Source organism: Trachinotus anak, unplaced genomic scaffold (assembly GCF_046630095.1).
Source record: "Trachinotus anak isolate AG129_WGS33_773 ecotype Australia unplaced genomic scaffold, CSIRO_AGI_Tana_v1 ptg000032l, whole genome shotgun sequence".
Lineage (NCBI taxonomy): Eukaryota > Metazoa > Chordata > Actinopteri > Carangiformes > Carangidae > Trachinotus > Trachinotus anak.
This window is the reverse complement of record NW_027273883.1, coordinates 27,834,432-27,851,757: the sequence shown is the minus strand read 5'-3', so window position 1 is coordinate 27,851,757 and position 17,326 is coordinate 27,834,432. Positions and strand designations below refer to the sequence as shown.

The 17,326-nt window shown below is 39.9% G+C and overlaps 1 protein-coding gene across 3 annotated transcripts in view; it reads left to right on the top strand.

Moving 5' to 3' along the window:
• Window positions 1–17,326, top strand: part of tsnare1 (T-SNARE Domain Containing 1) — a 174,162-nt gene that overhangs the window by 52,525 nt on the left and 104,311 nt on the right. For all 3 annotated transcript variants that reach the window (XM_071470569.1, XM_071470567.1, XM_071470568.1), the window contains exons 3-4: window positions 12,820–12,897; window positions 14,170–14,239. In XM_071470569.1, coding sequence (XP_071326670.1) covers window positions 12,820–12,897; window positions 14,170–14,239 — 148 coding nt within the window. The remainder of the gene's footprint in view (window positions 1–12,819; window positions 12,898–14,169; window positions 14,240–17,326) is intronic.

The window sequence follows — 17,326 nt, the reverse complement described above, 5'->3', positions numbered from 1 at the left end:
GAAGCAACAGTACTTGTCTGTGGATCAGACTGATGGACATTTACTTGGATAACTTATCTTTTATAATTGAGATGCAGAACTTAAAGAGCACTTATACCTATGTCCTTGGAACCAGAGAAACTTCAGCTCAACCTCTTCTACTCTGCCCATATTTTTTAGATACAATGGCCAAAATAAAATAGTATTAGCTCTTGCATCACATTAATGATTAATTAATTAATTTACATTTACTCATTTGGCAGACGCTTTTATCCAAAGCGACTTATAAGTGAAGGACAATAGTAAAGCTACAGGTTGATGCACCATTTTTGTCCAAACAAAAAATATGTCAATATCTTTACATTTATAGCTTGACAGAGTTGCTTGCATGCTTGTAGACTCGTGTTCCATGTCTATGCAGTTCTCCATAAAGATACAAGAAGTTGTAGATGGTCACAAACATATTGTGTCAATAGATATGTTTATGAAAGGTGGACAAGGATGATTTGTTGTTCTTATTTTTCTTCCAGTTTTTCATTTGGTTTTGTCTCTGAAATATGAAAAAAATATGGGAAAAAAGCTCAGTTATATATTTGCAGACTCAGAACTGATGTCTTTTTTCTATCAAAAGTCTAAAATCTAAAGGTATTCAGTTTACTTTCATAGAAGAGAAGCACTTTACTTTTTATTTCTGTAGAGTTGCATATCCTGCTGTGTGAAAATCTGAACTCTGAGACTTTGTGGCATTTTATTCAATATTTGTGCTTGAGAAATTACTTGAACAATTAATTAACTGTCAAAATAGTTGTCATTTTTTCAGTTGAAGAACTACTTAGTTAACTCTTATGTTAGTCACTTAGTTTTCATGATGACAGCTGTAATCTTTGTCCTCGCTTGACAGCAGCGTCTACTCCCACCCACGTAAACCATCACAGTTTAAGGAGTCCCACCTGGGTCTCTGCAGCAGACAGTGCTGGGCGTTAGACCTGACCCGTGGATGTGTTCACATTGTTAGCTCCCTGTGATGAGCCCTCTGGAGATAGAGCCCTGCTTATTAGTCTTGAATCAAGCGAGAGGGTGGAGTGGGTGTGACAGCACTGTGATGAGCACTTGCTTCTCCAGCTCCATGCACTGCTGATGGGCAGTAAGTGGCCAAAGTGGGCCATGTGTTAGGCAGCCACGTATGAATTAATGGACCAACTGAGACGCCATTGATCTCCAGCCCTCTGTGACCCTGCATCCTCATATGTGGACTTTTGTTGACTTTGGCTTCACTGTGCCCTGTGTGTCTCTGAGTGGCTCTGAAGCTATTGATGCTACTAGATAGCTGCATGATCTATTAAGCTTTATGAATGTCTTTGGTAGTCTGCAGCATCTGTTTGAGTTATGTACTGTAACGATGACACCATAAATTACAGGGTAAAGATTTTTTTTAAGGTAGTACAAGCATGACATTTTGCATATTGACCAGACCGGATGTTTGATGAACAATTTTTGAGGTACTTCTAATTATAAAAAGGAGATGATACAATTAGATGTCACATGTATATGACACAACACCCTTCATTAAAAATACTCTCACCGAGCATTTTATTGCCTATTCATGCAGTTATTCAGTCAGCCAATCATTTGGCAGCTGTGCAATGAATAAATCATACAAACAGAGGCCAAGAGCTTCAGTTAATGTTCACATCAAACATCAAAATGGGAAAAAAAGGTGACTTCAGTTGCATGATTACTGGTGTCAGACAGGCTGGTTTGAGTATTTATGAAACTGCTGATCTCCTGGGATTTTCACCAACAATCAGTTGTGTCAACAGTTCAGGGTGGTGCTGGAAGTGTAATGATGTGGGGAATGTAGTCATGGTTCTGATTAATGTTGCTGACCATGTTCATCCCTTTAGGGCCACAGTTTACCATCTCCTAATGGCTACTTCCAGCAGGATAAAATTCCAAGTCACAAAGCTGAAGTTGTCTCAAACAGGTTTCATGAACATGACAGTGAGTTCAGTGAACCTCAGTGGCTTCCCCAGTCTCCAGACCTGAATCCAGTAGAACACCTTGGGATGTGGTAGAATGGGAGATTGGCAGCATGAGTGTGCATCTGACAAATCTTCAGAAATCATTTGATGCAATCATGTCAACAGGGAGCAGAGTCTCACGGGAAAGTTTCCAACATCTGGTGGAATCCATGAAATTGAGAAGTGAGGCTGTTTGAGAGTAAGTGTATGTCCTACCTAGTGTTCCTAATACAGGGCTTAAATGTTTTGTACAAGTGTCACACTCAGGAACAGGCAAAAATGGTTTTTAAAACTGCTAATACCCGTTGCAGGCATTTACTGTCCCCCTTGGATCTCAGATGTGTGGAAGACAAAAACACAACATTTTAAACACCTTTGCCACACACTGATTACTGATCATCCTAAGATTAATGAAATGTCAAGAATTGTTGCCTGTTTCACTTTCATATTGTATAAATCTATTTAGAATATTTATACAGATTTCAAAAAAATATTGGATGAAACAAATCAATAATACAAAAATATGAGTGAAAACATAATCTTAGATAATTGCAATTATTAATCTAATTTGATGGGTAGCTAATCTGCAGCATAATTAATCTCAAATTGAATTTCAAATTTGGTCTTCATGTTTCTCTTAACCTTCTGTGAGCTTTCCTCACCAGCAGAGAGATGAACATTCAGTGTTCAGTCAATGTTCAGTTATTGCAAAAAAGCAAAGTGGGGAAAAAAAATAAATAAAAAATTTGGTTAGACTGATCTACTTCTCAATATGACTAAAATGTGCTCCAAATATGGTTGTAAAGAATTTCCACTGCTGCTTTTGCCTGATTGAGGTGCTGACGTTTAAGAATTTACAACATTAAATGTATTTTTATCTGTTGCAGAGGAGTCTTCCTCTCATTGAAGTGCTCCTAATAGGTTCATTTCTTTTGCGTGCAGCTATAATTGTTTTGTGGAAAGGTCATGTTTTGTAACAAATTCTGCACTGAGCAGTTTATTTTTTTAGATGCCTACAGTAAGGATGAAGGATCATGAACATAATTACACTAGCCTGACGGCATCGTGACAATGTGGACGATCCATCAAGTTTAAACAGGAAACAAATGTGCTGTTACTGAAAAATCTCTCTCCTTTTCTGTGCATGACAGTGCTAATTGCTCTCTATTTCTGTTAACAATAATTTATAGTCTCAATTTGCGTCACAGGGACACAAACTTTTAAGATTTTATTGAGATGGAATCACGTAAGTGATGCCTTTTTCAAACTGGGTGCACTCAATCATTTTGGTAGCTTAGCATTTGTTATTTTGGTCTGTCTCCCATTGAGCAGAGGAGTGAAGCAAAATTATGAGGAAGCTTCCGTCAAAGAAACAAAAATATCCAGCCAAACTGCTGCATCTGAAGAGCATGGCGTTCAGTCTGACCAGAACAAAGCTTCTCATGATAATGATTTAATGTTGGACTGCATTTTCTGCACGCTCTGGCCGCAAGGGACACGATGGCACACTAAACAGAGCAGAACGCCTCCAGACGGCTTCATGTGGGGGGTAATGCTGCCCAGTATGTGTGTGTTTGTGTTTGGGGGGTGGGTGGTATGTATACCTCCTCCCAGTGAAATCAAGGTGAATCTTTTATGAATTCCTATGGTTTGCTCACTCTGCTCTCTAGGTTCTCCAAGCTTGATTTAATCTGCTGCCTAAAATAACCCTGTTTGTCCATGAAGAATTTGCTGTACGAGTTTCCAGCATCAGTAATTTAAGAAGTCAGAAAGTGGACATATGTTCACATCTGAGTTTAGCTCAATATATAGCTCCAGTTAACTCTCTACCCCGGCAGGGCTACTTGAGGGGTCATGGGAGTTTACCCATCCAGTCCACATGAGTGTTGTCAACTTGGAGTTGGCTTAACGACTTGGTCTCTCGGGGGAACTTGTTGGGGGGCACGGTGGGAATAGGGGAGTTGTGGGGTCATTGCTATGGGCTGTCCAGTCCCTGTATAACCAAAGTGCGAGTTGTGTCTGTCTCAGCATTCTCGGCATAAAGTCAAAATCCTTCATGGTGGGTGTTGGCCTCCACCAGGGTTGTCCCTTGTCACCAATCCTTTTTGTGATTTTCATGGACAGGATTTCAAGGTGCAGCTGGGGGGAGGAGTTTGTCCAGTTTGGGAGCCTTTGGGAGGGTTGGGATGAAATTCTCTCCCAAGTATCTTGGGGTCTTGTTCATAAGTGAGGGTAAGATGGAGTGGGAGACTGACAGACCGATTGATGCAACGTCAGCACTGAAGTTGGCGTTGTACTGGACCGTCGCGGTGAAGAGGGAGCTGAGCTGGAAGGCAAAGGTCTTGATTTACCTGTCAATCTTTGTTCTGACCCTCATGTATTGTCTTGAGCATTGGGTAGTGACCGAAACGATTAGATAAGTGGATACAAGTGGCTGAAATAAGGGTGGCTGGTCTCAGTCTTAGAGATAGGTTAAGGAGCTCTGACATCAGGAGGGAACTCAAAGTAGAACTGCTGCTCCTTCATGTTGAAAGGAGCTAGTGGAGGCGGTTCATCTGGTTAGGATTCCTCCTGTGCACATCTCATTGGAGGTTTTCCAGGCACATCCAACTGGCAGAAGGCCTCAGGGTAGACCCTGAATACACCAAAGAGATTATATATCTCATCTGGTCTGGGAACACCTCAGGATCCCCCAGGAAGAGCTGCAAACCGTTGCTGGCGAGAAGAATGTCTAGTCTACTTTGCCTCACCTGCTGCCACTGCAACCCGGCCTCGGATAAGTGGAAGAAAATAGATGAATGGATATAGCCCCAGTTAAAAGAAATCAACAGTGTGTCGGCCATGTTAAAACTGCGCAACAGTCTTTTGGAGAAGTAAGAAGTCTTTTGGGGTTAGGACAGTAGCATTGCACTGCATAGTGTCTTTATGGAAGGCTTTAAGGGGTTTATAGTTGTCATTACAAAATCTGGGGGCCACAAGCATTTGCCTGGTTTGCCTTTCCTGGTGATGCATCTCTCTTTGTGCTAGCAATTTCATACAAGTATAGCTTTGTTATTACAGGTTATTTCAGCAGTCAGTTGCTACAAGGAAGGAGCTGCTGGTTCCAGAAGTGTTTTCCCCCTCATGCTGTACATTCTGTGTTCCTTTTTAACACATTACTGTTAATCATATCCTCAAAAAATCGAAACACAGGCCTGTCCTTGATAATGTAATAAAAAATAAAAATAATTCTATGTTATGACCAATAGTTCTAATTATTTCAGCTTTTCTTCTGGGAAATCTATTTTCTTAATCTGTTTGCGAGATGTCTCTGAACACTCCATGAGCCTCAGCAACCATTTCTATGGGGAAGCAGCCAATCAGAGACATGAATCAGTGTGGTAGTGAACGAAAGATCAAAAGAGAAAACACGACATTTAACTGAGGTGGCAGACTGTGTTTCTCAACACTGAAATCCTTTACCCTTACCTGATTTTTTAGCAGGTGAGGCTAAAGGTGTAATACTCTACTAATACTAATGTTTGCTAGAGCAGATTTCACAGTAATAGTTACTTATTTGGAGCCACCTGGTGGCCATGAGGAGTATATTATGTCAAAAACCTGTGTGTGTACAATATATTTAAACACAATAAGATCAAGGAAAAATTATCATCTTATAACGTACATATTCCTGATCTCATTAGATCGAAGCAGTCAGGAAAAAAAAAAAATGACTGGGGTCATTGATATCTTACAGGACATGTTTAGGATTAAGTTGTAGTTTGGCAATAATTTTAAAAGCTGAGTTTTATGATGCATTGCAATAATGTCTTCTCCTTTGGACAAAGGAATCTAAACCAACAAACAAATGTCGTCAATATAACTACAACAAAAGATCTACAACAAAAAGTTAAGTTTATGATGGCAGTCTCTGAGACCAGTTTATGTTTCAGATTATATGTTGTTCAAATCCTGCAGCAAACTAAACTCAAATCTCCTCAGCTCCAGCTGCAGTATTAGCTGTTGGGAGCAAGCCAGGTTCTTATTCCCTCAATCAGCTGCTCAGTGGCTAAACTGCAGATTTTTGGAAGGAGTAAAATATGTCCCTCCTCAGTGAGGAGAGACAGCCACTGACCTCTGGCATAATGAGATGTGAGCTCTTGATTAAGTTCGTTTCTGATTTGAGAGTATAATTGAACATGTTGCAGATAGCACATTTGTGCTATCGACAAGCTACTCTAGGAGGGCATGATGGTAATTCATCCCCTGCGTGCTCAAGACTCTCATTCATTACAGTAGGAGAAATCAGGGCACTTTGTATTGATTATTCACTGCTTAAATAAAGTGAGAAAAAAAACCCACAGCCAACTGATGATCATTTATAATCAGTTCACTGGGGTTTATCATTAGCAATTGGAAAAATGCAAAGTAGGATTTTGCCCTGCAGTGTTCTTTTTTTAAATTCCAATTCAAACTCTTATTTTTATTTTTACAGCCACTCTGTTTGTAGAACAAAACTCATAATCCTATCAAGGACATATGAAGTCATTCAAATATTGTCTCAAATCCAGGATCTACAGTGACTGGAGACTAAAATCAACCACAAGTGCCATTTATTTCATAAAGATAATAATGTTCTATCTGTTACAAACATCTGCAGTTCACCAAAAACTATGGAAAAGAAAATCACAATCAAATGATTTATGGAATCTCAGAAGTGCCAGATATCACTGGTAGACTAAATGTGTGATCATGTCACCGCTCTAAAATGATGTAGTTACTAAAAGTTGAGAACAGCAAACTCTCTGTAGTAACAGTTACAGTTGCAGATAACTGCACAGACAGAGGAGGACCCAAATGCAAACACATAGGCAGCTGATGCAGAGATGTGGAAATCGTGGAAATTAGGCCATCATTGGTGCCGTCGACGTGTCCTCCTTCTTAGGTCACCATTTTTACAAGTTTGAAAATACAATGGTGGCCCTTCCTCTTCTGGTACATAGCCAAGATGGTGACCGTTGAGGATGAGAAGTGTCTAACATTCTACTGCGAACATTTGGGTCATTTGAAGTGACGCATCTGGATACTTAAAGTACGCTGCATGTTGCTGTGTTTGTCAATGTGAACACACTTATGCACTCAAAATGGCAAGTGTGAGTATGGAAGTGCGTTAATTGAGACACAGCATAGAAGCACAGAGACTAAATACACATTGGATGATTGGACACAGGTGAAACACATCAGGACAGGGACAGCAATTGCTACGGTGGGAAAACTAGACAAAGACAGGAAGTAGAATCAACCATGAACACAAAAGGTGAGATTTTTCAAAATAAAACAGGAAATAAACAATCCAGAGAGTCACAAGGAGGGTTGGGATTACTAAACGAGGGGCGTGTGATCACCAGGATTCAATGGCATTAGCATTTAGCTTAAAGTTCAAGCACATTGTCTAATAAGTCCAGGCATTGAGAGCGGCTTCAGAAATTTCATCATATGATTTATATTTCTTACACCCCTCATAAGCATTTCCAAAATGTCTCTGTAGGGATGTTAAATGAAAGTTGTGACTGTATCAGACACACTGCTCAAACCACAGGGAGACTAAATTTGTCAAGAGTGATTTTGTGAAGGCAATGCATATCAGTGCAGCTTTGAAGTGGCACGCTGATATGAGCATGTTTAAGTGTCGACATGTTAATGTGAGCGAACAGTTTCAAGTGTGAAAAGATAAGAAGCTGCTGAATTGATCCAAAGCATTCACCAGACACTGATTGTGAAATAACCCTCTACGTATCCCTCAACCTTCTAGGGAACAGTGTTCAGTTTGTGAAATGAGCATGAAATCACAAGAGCAGATTATGTGTTGTGGGTTCTAACGTGAAAAATTCCATTCCTCGCCCATGAGGTTTTGCTTGACAATAATTGTATTTTCATACAATTTGTCAAAAGGATGAATTGTGTGTAAAACAGAGATCTTTGCTTAAAGTTAGAGTCAACATCGTCAGAATCCAGTTAATACTTATTGTTTAAAGTGCAACAAATTCCTGTACATTATAAAGGTATCCTTAATAAACAAATATATTTCAATCTAAATGTCCAAAACTTATCCACAGGATATGCGAAATGTCATACTCTTCATTCATGTTTTCCCATTGTACATTCGGTGGATTAGACAAATGATGAACAGAGGTGGTCCAACCACTCCGATGCCATGACAAAGAATGTGGTTAACTATCTCCCTCCCTCTCCTCCTCCTCCTCCCATGACTTCAGTGACTTCTAACCTGAACCCACACCACTGAACTGCACCCTACAGTAGATGGCCTCTGTCATCATTCTGCAGATGGCAGGTTTCCACTGCACATGCTGAGAGACAGGGAGGGCAGAGGGAGTGAAGTGATACTCCACCTAAAGTAAATGCTTTGACTCTCAAATACTCACTCCAAGGCAGCCACAGTGCAAATAGCTTGGATTCACAGTGGTTGCAATGTATTGCAATGGCACCTCTGGCACTAGTACCTCATTGTGTTGTGTTGTTTTCCATCAAAAATCAAGCCCATCTGGATTAGGAAAAGTGGAAGAGCAGGTGTAGCGTCTCTCTCAGTCACACCACTGGGGTGCTTTTAAGCAAGGTCTGAGCCCACAACTGCTCCAGCAGCGACACAGTTGTCATCAAATGACAGTGTGTACTGTTGGAAGTGTGGAAATGTGTTTCAGAAAGTGAGGCCTTTGTTCTCAGCAAGACATCCTTGGATGAACAGTAGTTAAAACCAACATAAAGTGTCTCAGTAAGGTGTTGCTCACCTTGTGTCACCAGAACAGCTTCAACGCTTCCTGGCATCGATTCTTCAAGTCTGAACTCCACTGGTGGGATGAACACCATTCCTCCTGAAGATGTTCTCTCATTTGTTGTCTGGATTATGGTGGTGTAGAGCGCTGTCTAACACGGCAGTCCAGAATCTCCCATAGATGTTCAACTGGGCTGAGATTTCCATATGATTCACATCATTTTCATACTCATCAAACCATCATTGACCCCTTGTGCCTCATCCTGGAAGAGACCACATCCATCAAGATAGAAATGTTTCATCATCACTCGGCACAACTTCATAGTAACCTCTCCCTCTAAGGGGACAAGCAGACCCAAGCTATGCCAGCAAAATGGCCCCACACAGCAGAACAGAGCCCCTCACTATGGAGGTCAAGCATTCAGACCTGTACTGTTCTCTTGGTGTTCGCCACACATGACCTTGCCCATCTGTGGAGAATATGGTGAACGATGACTCAGCTGACCACATTACTTTTCTCTCTGTAGACTAGTGCTTCTGATTTCTGCACCACTGAACTCTCATTTGTGCTTTCGTCTTGATAATGAGGAGTTTTTGTACTGCAGTCCTACTTTAATATCCCTCTCTGTGTAACTGGATAGATATGCAATCATTGACATTCTCAGTCACCTGAGGAAGAGCTGCTCTTCTGTCATTCCTTACATGTCGTATAAAATGCACAAACATCACTCTCATCTAATGTCTGACCCTTTTTTCTGATGTCTTTTCCCATAGATCTGATGATGATGTAGCAGTGGTTATTTGAATGGAAGCTCCTGCCATCCTTGCCCCAACAGTGAACACTCTTAGTTCTTTTCCTCTTGCCATCTTGATACAGAATCAGAATCATCTGGGCCTGCTCAGACTTTGTATACCAAGGAGCATTATTGGATGTTAATTGCATAATTATACCATCGAGTGCAAGTGTGCATTAGTTGTGTTTCTCAACTCATTTATTCAGGTTTTCCTTTAATTTGTCACCTGTCTGTGCTAACACTAACTTTAGCCATACACCCATCCTGCAAGCCCATCCAGTGATAGGTCTATCTCCACTGCAGCGTGAAGACTGGATATCCATCCATCATGGTAAATGAAAGGTGTACAAAGCCAGTGTTAAAAATGCCAGTGTATATTGAGATAACATTAAAAGTGCACTAAAGAGCTTTCTGTTGAAAAATGACCCATTTCCAAATTTATCACAAACTTGTAATTCTGCTCGAGTGACTGCATGCAATCAAGTTATTACCTGGACAATTTGTCAGTATAGCTGAGTGAGTAGATTTAATGACTTGTGATCTACAATGGGGGTCTCAGTTCCTCCTTCTGCCCACACTGTTTCATTGGCCAGCTCCGCTTTGTCTTTGACTTCACCTCTGCTTGTCTGTCTCCCTTTATTTCATTTCAGTATTGAATCCACCATCCCTCAAATACTGCTACGTTTGAGCATTTTCCCACCTCTATAATTTATAAATACCCTGTACTTTTGACCACATCAGAAAAGGGAAATACAGATAGCAGTCATTTCTAGGTGCAGTATTTGACAAAAGGGTGGGTGAGATGGCTTATACAGGTCATGATGTTGATCTCTGCCTACTGTAATGGCTCCAGGCCATTAACCCTCCCTGTCATTTGCAATGACATGTGCTTTTGAACAAGGAAAATGGTCCTGCCCTCATAAGTTATACAGCGGACTCACCACTCCTGCTGCCAGCCTGTGGCTTGGTGCCATACTATTTTCCCTGTCCAGTCTATCATCATTGCTGCAGTTAGATCCTGCATTAGAGGCTCCCACTGCCTTTGATGTCCATTCAGTTTCCTCATCTATTCATTACAACAACAATACACAGTCTTTCAACATAATTAATGTAAATGCCAATGTTCCTGCCATCTCCTGTCATTAATTAATGTAACTTTGATGTGTCAATTCATGAAAGTCTTTAAATTAATTTAATTCTTTAAAAGTCCTTTCGTCAGCTTGGCTTGAATTGTTTAACATTTATGGAGAGAAGACAAATCATGCTCAGGTTTTTCCTGCATGTCAACTGACTACTTGACTTGCATGAACAGAAAATGAACAGAAAGTAATTAAATTAATTTTAAATGTGAACAAAACTTCAGGATGCAGAAGCCATTTCACTACCAGTTTGCTTCTCATTCGTGGTTGTCCACGTACACTCACCTGTTACGTGAAAATACTTATGACCAAGAGACTGTCCCATAAAAAATGAGCCCATAGGTTGTAGGCGCAGTGGGTTATTGTGACCCAAATTTACATGTCATTGTTCGGCGACATCTAGTGGCCGTAGTAATTAGAGCAGAAGCAAAGTAAAAAGTCTGGTGACATAGTATAGAATCACAAAGTCCAAGTTAGGTTGGGGTGGATGGATCAAGAAAACACAAGAATATGACACAGGAGAGCAGTGTTCGATTCCCATGTGCAAGTAGCAGTTTATATTGTTTCTATTATCCATGACCATTTCACAACATGAACCACAACATTATTGTAACCATGACAACAAAGATTGTCTAATGTTGAGGAAGTACTTAATTTAACCCAAATCACCATCTTTTCCTAAACCTACTTAACCTGGTATTGTTATCATGGTGACGACGGTCTGGTATGTTTTCATCAGTACAGTCTGCATGTTTATTATTGTAATCATGACAAACCAGGTCTGTTACACCTGCCTGTAGGGGCAGCATTTCAGGACACACTATACACTACACTATAGTTACACATTTAGCACTTTTATACAAAACAACTTATAAGTGAGGGACAACACTGGAGCAGTACAGTGGAGTACTGAATCCGTTCAGTAATCTTGGCGAGATCACAAAAAGAAGTGACCAGCACGTGCATAGTATGTGCTAGTTAGGGTGTAGGTGCTCTCAGAAGATGTGAGTCTTCAAGAGATTATTGATGATGGGATGCCCCTGCTCTGATAGTATTTGGCATTTGAACCATTGGGGAACTGCAGACGAGAACAGTCTGGACTGAGACTGCCTTGTGTGCAGGGATGGCAATGACAGATGACATTCCTCAGAGGAAATAATAATTCTGCAGGTATGTTGTAATAACTGCAAGATGACATTGGACGATAATGACAGTTCTTCCAGTGGGGAACTTTTTTTTTTTGATTAAATGTTTGATGATCAATTCACTGTAGATTGTTAGTTATGTATTTGAAAGGTTATCAGAGTAACTTTGCGTCTTATACACAGATGAGGTCTCATGTATCAGTCTTTTCAGGAACTGTCATGTGTTTACATTGTTCTTGTCTTAATTAATTATTGAGGTCTCCAGTTGTACACTGACATCGTCTTTTTGCCATGGTGGCAATCTGTTGTATCAACATACCTAACAATGCTGGGTAGGGAAGAAGGTTCCTGTCCAAAGTGACTCAGATGCTATGGAGCCATTATGATTTGTGTTCATGTTGTATTGCAGATATTTTCTCTGTAATTCATTCTTTGGGAAATTGCTGTAAAATTTTAGCACATCTCTGCAAGTAGCTGCATAATTGTAGGTCTGAATGGATCTAAAGAGACATGTGAAAGCACATAAAGTTCAAGCTGCATTAACTGAATATTTTAGCTACTTTGGGTTTATGAGCTGAAGTTTCAAGTCCATAAAACAAAAAATAATGAACTAAAATAGACTAAAGGGCTTCCTTTTCAAGGAAACTGCAAAGTCGAAGGAAATTGACAAAGAAATGAATTAGGACAGAATCAAAGAAGACAACACAACACAAATGTGGGCATTGGCCAAATTTGGCCAACATCTTCCCCTTTCACTGACATCAAGTATGATGGATAAACAAGAGAAATACAGAGAGCCGGACAGATGTGTGACAACATGTGAAAATGTCTGAATCTGTTTAAATTTCTGTGGTTTTTGTGTCATCGCAGTCGTCCCTCCATGCTGCCACTGTGCGCTCAGCTCTCCCTCTGCTGCAGTGTCACACTCCACTGGTCTGAGAAGTGTTTGCTGATATCATGTTTTCTCCATAGCCACACAGGTCAGCCCCTCAGAACTGCAAGATGTGTTTCAGGAGACCTCCTCCAATATCTTCCAGATCAACGCCAACGGTAAAAGACCATTCATCTGCAAAACTCAGTGTGTATGTGCTGCATGTGCTTGTGCATGCATCTGTCCTTGTGCTCCTATACTAACAGAAATACTCTGAGACCTTTGAGCAAGGACATTTTAGCCACTCCTCCTCTCTTCAAATGGATTTTAATGTGAAATTAGAAGTATTACTGGGATTAAATGAAGGTTTAGATTGCTATGATTTGGTTCAGGGATTAGATTAGAAGTAGTAATTGGTATACACTCACTGGTACTTGTTTTTGTTTTGAGTTCATGGTTACAATCGAAAACATGTTTAAACTCAAGTGGACATTTTTAAATAAGAGTTAAATTTAGTTTGAAATTTAAGGTTGAGTTTATGGGTCAGATTATTATTAGCAGCAGGTTTCGGGTAAATTCTGCATTATGCATTGGATTTAGGTTTAAGATTAAGACTAGTAATTGGTATTACAAAATAGGCTCATGGTTTGTTTAGGAACAGGTATTGTACTGAACTAAATCTACGGCAAAATGCTAAATTCACTTTAACTATCAATCCCCTAGCAATCCCCTCACACCAGTCAGCCAGCCATTGTCTGAACCATGACTTCAACAGTCACACTTCCCATAATGGCTTTCACCTTTCTCACCTGAATTTCAGAGAATCACAATGCATTTCATTGGCCACATGTCTTAAAAACCTATGAAATCATTTACTACACGTGTACGTCTTAATGGGTTAAATGCAAAAGACACAGTAACACTGAAATAAACCTTGACTTACTTATTGCTAACAATAATATGAAACCAAAACTCAACCTTAAATCAAAAATGTAAAATTATGGTTCAAGTAATTTGAGGGTTAAATCTTGATATTTGGATTCATATTACTTTTGGAACTTTTGGGATGAGGGTAGGTTTTACTTTTGTTGAGGATCAAGTTTACAAGAAGATCTAGATTTGTATTAGGATGCCATACATTTGGTTGAGGATTAGGTTTATAGGAAACCTTATCTCTGGGTTTTATGTGTGCCATTAATTCTGTCATTGCTCTTAATCTCTACTCACCCATTTCACAAGGCATAAAGTGCAGCGAGGGGTCCTTTAAACACAAAGCCAGAATTTTCTTTAGACTAGGGTTAATTATTACATTTTGAATAAAGATTTGAGTTCAATTAAAACTTGAATTAGTCTCACATTAAGGTTATGGAATACATGAAAGGTTCTCATTAATACTTAAGCACAGTTCTGCATGTACTCTGAATGTTTATATTGTTAAATTATTCCCCCAGTTGTCACACTGGAGAAGAATCTTCAGTCCCTGGGAACATCTAGAGATACAGCAGAGCTACGACAGAGCCTGTGAGTTAACACACACTCACACACAGTCTACGTGCTTGGTCGTCCAGCTCAGTGAGAGTGTTACATTTATCTCCGCTTCCCAGAAAAGTGCTTATTTTCTCTTTGTTTCATGGCCCTCTTTCATATTGATTATTCTTTTTTAGTTGAGCTGCCAGCAATTACCAGATTCAACGCTGATGACAAAGTGGCCAATCTAAGATGATTGCATCTGTTTAAAATGCATTACATCCCACTGTGTTGGCTGGCATGTCATCAATTCTATTGAACATTTTTTATGATCGCCTTGGAAACTTACTGACAATGCTTGGCTGCTTTTATTTTTAACTTCCCATTTTCCTTCAGCAGTATTGATGCTGGATGCAAACAACACATCCAAGTGCCTCCGACTGATGCAAATTACATCCACGCTTTGTGTTATTCAGCAGCTCTCGTTGTTTAGAAAGATAGTTTCAGAAAACAGTCAGGAGGCTTCCTGGCTCTTGGAGAATGTAATGGTGACTTTTAGAGCTCATTAACTAGAAGCTTTTGTTTTGATCAGTAGTCTTTTCTTGTTGCCAGTGACTTTAACATGAGCTGACTCTCAAGACACATTTTTACCACATTCAACCCACATATCCCAAAATGATTAATCACAGCATTATTCCAACATGGCATCAGCTGATTCCAAGGCTTTTCTACCTTGACAAGAATACAATTCTAGAGGCAAAAACATGCAGTGACTTTTAAAATCATTTAGCTATAAAATGGCACTCAAAAAAAAGCACTTTGGTGAGAAAAAGAAAGCACCATACAGATTGAAGGAGCCAACCTCAAGCTTTGTTGATGGGGGTCTATTGACTGAACTGTCATTTTCTTTGTATTTCTATTGACTAAGCTCTTGTTTTCCATGAGAGTGTCTATTGACTGAACCAAAGTGGGTACCTGTACAGCAAGCCTGACAGTGGTTGACTATTTTAAAGAAAATTTGTTTTCCTCCATTATGATGTCTTCAATTGAGACAACAGTCTCAATGCAAGGTCCATCTCGCAGTAGCTTTCGTTCATATTACATTGTCTTCATCAGCAGATGGATTTTGCCCAGCTGTCATCGAATTGCAAATTTCAATTTTTTTCTAAACATTTTTGAGCAGCTGCGTCTGTTGATGAAGATGATGTGACATGATCAGGAGCTGCAGAGGAGCTGCTAAATGGAGAACTTGGTGAGATTGTTTTCTCAAGTGCTGTCTTCAAAGTCAGTTATGACCTTTGAACCTCAGCTTTCATCAGCTATTTCTTATCTATTGTGCTGATGATTGAGTTTTGTATCTATCCACACCTCAAGAGTACTCCAGCTGTCAGTCACATAACACGCAGAAAATCAATGGGACCTCTACATTCAGAACACATGGACGCCTCCACTTAGCAACTCAAATCAAATGGGGATTCAAATCATATGTACCTTATCAAAGTGAGGTTAATCAACATTCTGCACTTTATTAAATTACCCCATGGGTAATAGCACACAGGTTTGGTTTCAAAGGTGAATGGAATTGATTTCCTACATTACAGCCTTGCAACTAACAATACACTGGCCTTAAATTTCCCTTTGGATTAATAAAGTACTTTATCTATCTGACCATGCTCCGCTCATTGTATTAGCTGAACATAAGAAATGCTGTATTATACTGTACAAGAAGGCCACAAGAATATACTGTGGCAAAAAAAAAATATGTATGAACCTGTAGGAATGACCTGATTTTCTGCATTAATTGGTCATAAAATGTGAACGGACTTTTGACTAAGTCATTTGGGCCATTCTTCCCACAGAACTGCTTCAGTCTCAGACATACTGGGTGTCTGGTGTAAGCAGCTCTCTTTCATTCCACAGCATCTGTCCTGGGTTAAGGTCTGGCCTCTGACTGGGGCACTCTAAAAGGTGGAATTGGAATTGCTTGAAATCACTCTGTAGTAGATTTACTTTGCACGATACCTTTATAAACTTCAACTACAGGCACACAGGGATTTTTTTTTTTTTTTTAATTTTTATCTTTTTTTTGAGAGCTGTGGCTTCCTCCACGCGGCCATGCACCATGATTTTTTTTTACCTCACTGATGATTCTGTGTTGTATCACTGGAGTCATCTTAGCTGTGCACCCACTTCTAGAGTGAGTAGCCACAGATCCAAATCATCTCCACATATAAAATGTTTGTCTGACTGTGGATGAAATTTAGTAACACAGCTCAGTAACAGCTAAACGCTTAAAGGAATCATAGGAGCTTGTTAACATCTCTGTTCATGAGTCCACCATGTGTCAATCATGGTGCATGGAGCAGAGTGTCTATGGCAGGACACCACAAAGGAAACACCTCTGCAGCTGAAGTGTGTCACGTGTTTTGTGGACTGATGAAACTAAGGTTGAATTGTTTGGGAAGAGAATGCAGAGCTATGTGTGGTGTAAATCGGGAACTGCATACCAACATGAAAACATCATCCCATAGGTGAAGTAGAGTGGAGGCAGCATTATGATTTTGAGCTTTGCTGCCTCTGGGTCTGGACAGCTCCACATCATCAAGGGGAAAATGAATTCCCATGGTTATCACACAGACTTTGAGTATTTTTAATTATTCAAAAATTCAAAATTCTGATGAAACCAGAGCAGAAAACAAAGTTATACAACATTATCCTTCTAAACAACCCAAGACAAGCTTCCTGTTGTCTTCTGCCTACTGCTTATGCTGTAAGACTTGACTGGGGTTGATACTGGACTCACTGGGAGCTGAGGCCCTGAACCCACCCCAGCTCTGCTCCTCCTGTCTGTTGTCTGCAGTCACTGTCAGACTTTTATGTTTTTTAACTTTGTTATTGATGTAAAGTGAGTCAGCAACAGTCCACTGCTGCCCTCTGCCTCAGTGTTAAACTATTATAAAGCTACTATCACATGAACGGGTGCGGAGTGGGCGGAGCAAATCAACAATTCTTGATTGTAAGTCTCTTTGTGTATGAGGCATGGTTCAGCTGATGCTTCTTGTGAATAGCAAACTCAAAATCTTCGAGTGTTTTTAATAAGTATAAGTACCTCTAATGCACACGACCAATTTAGTTTCATTG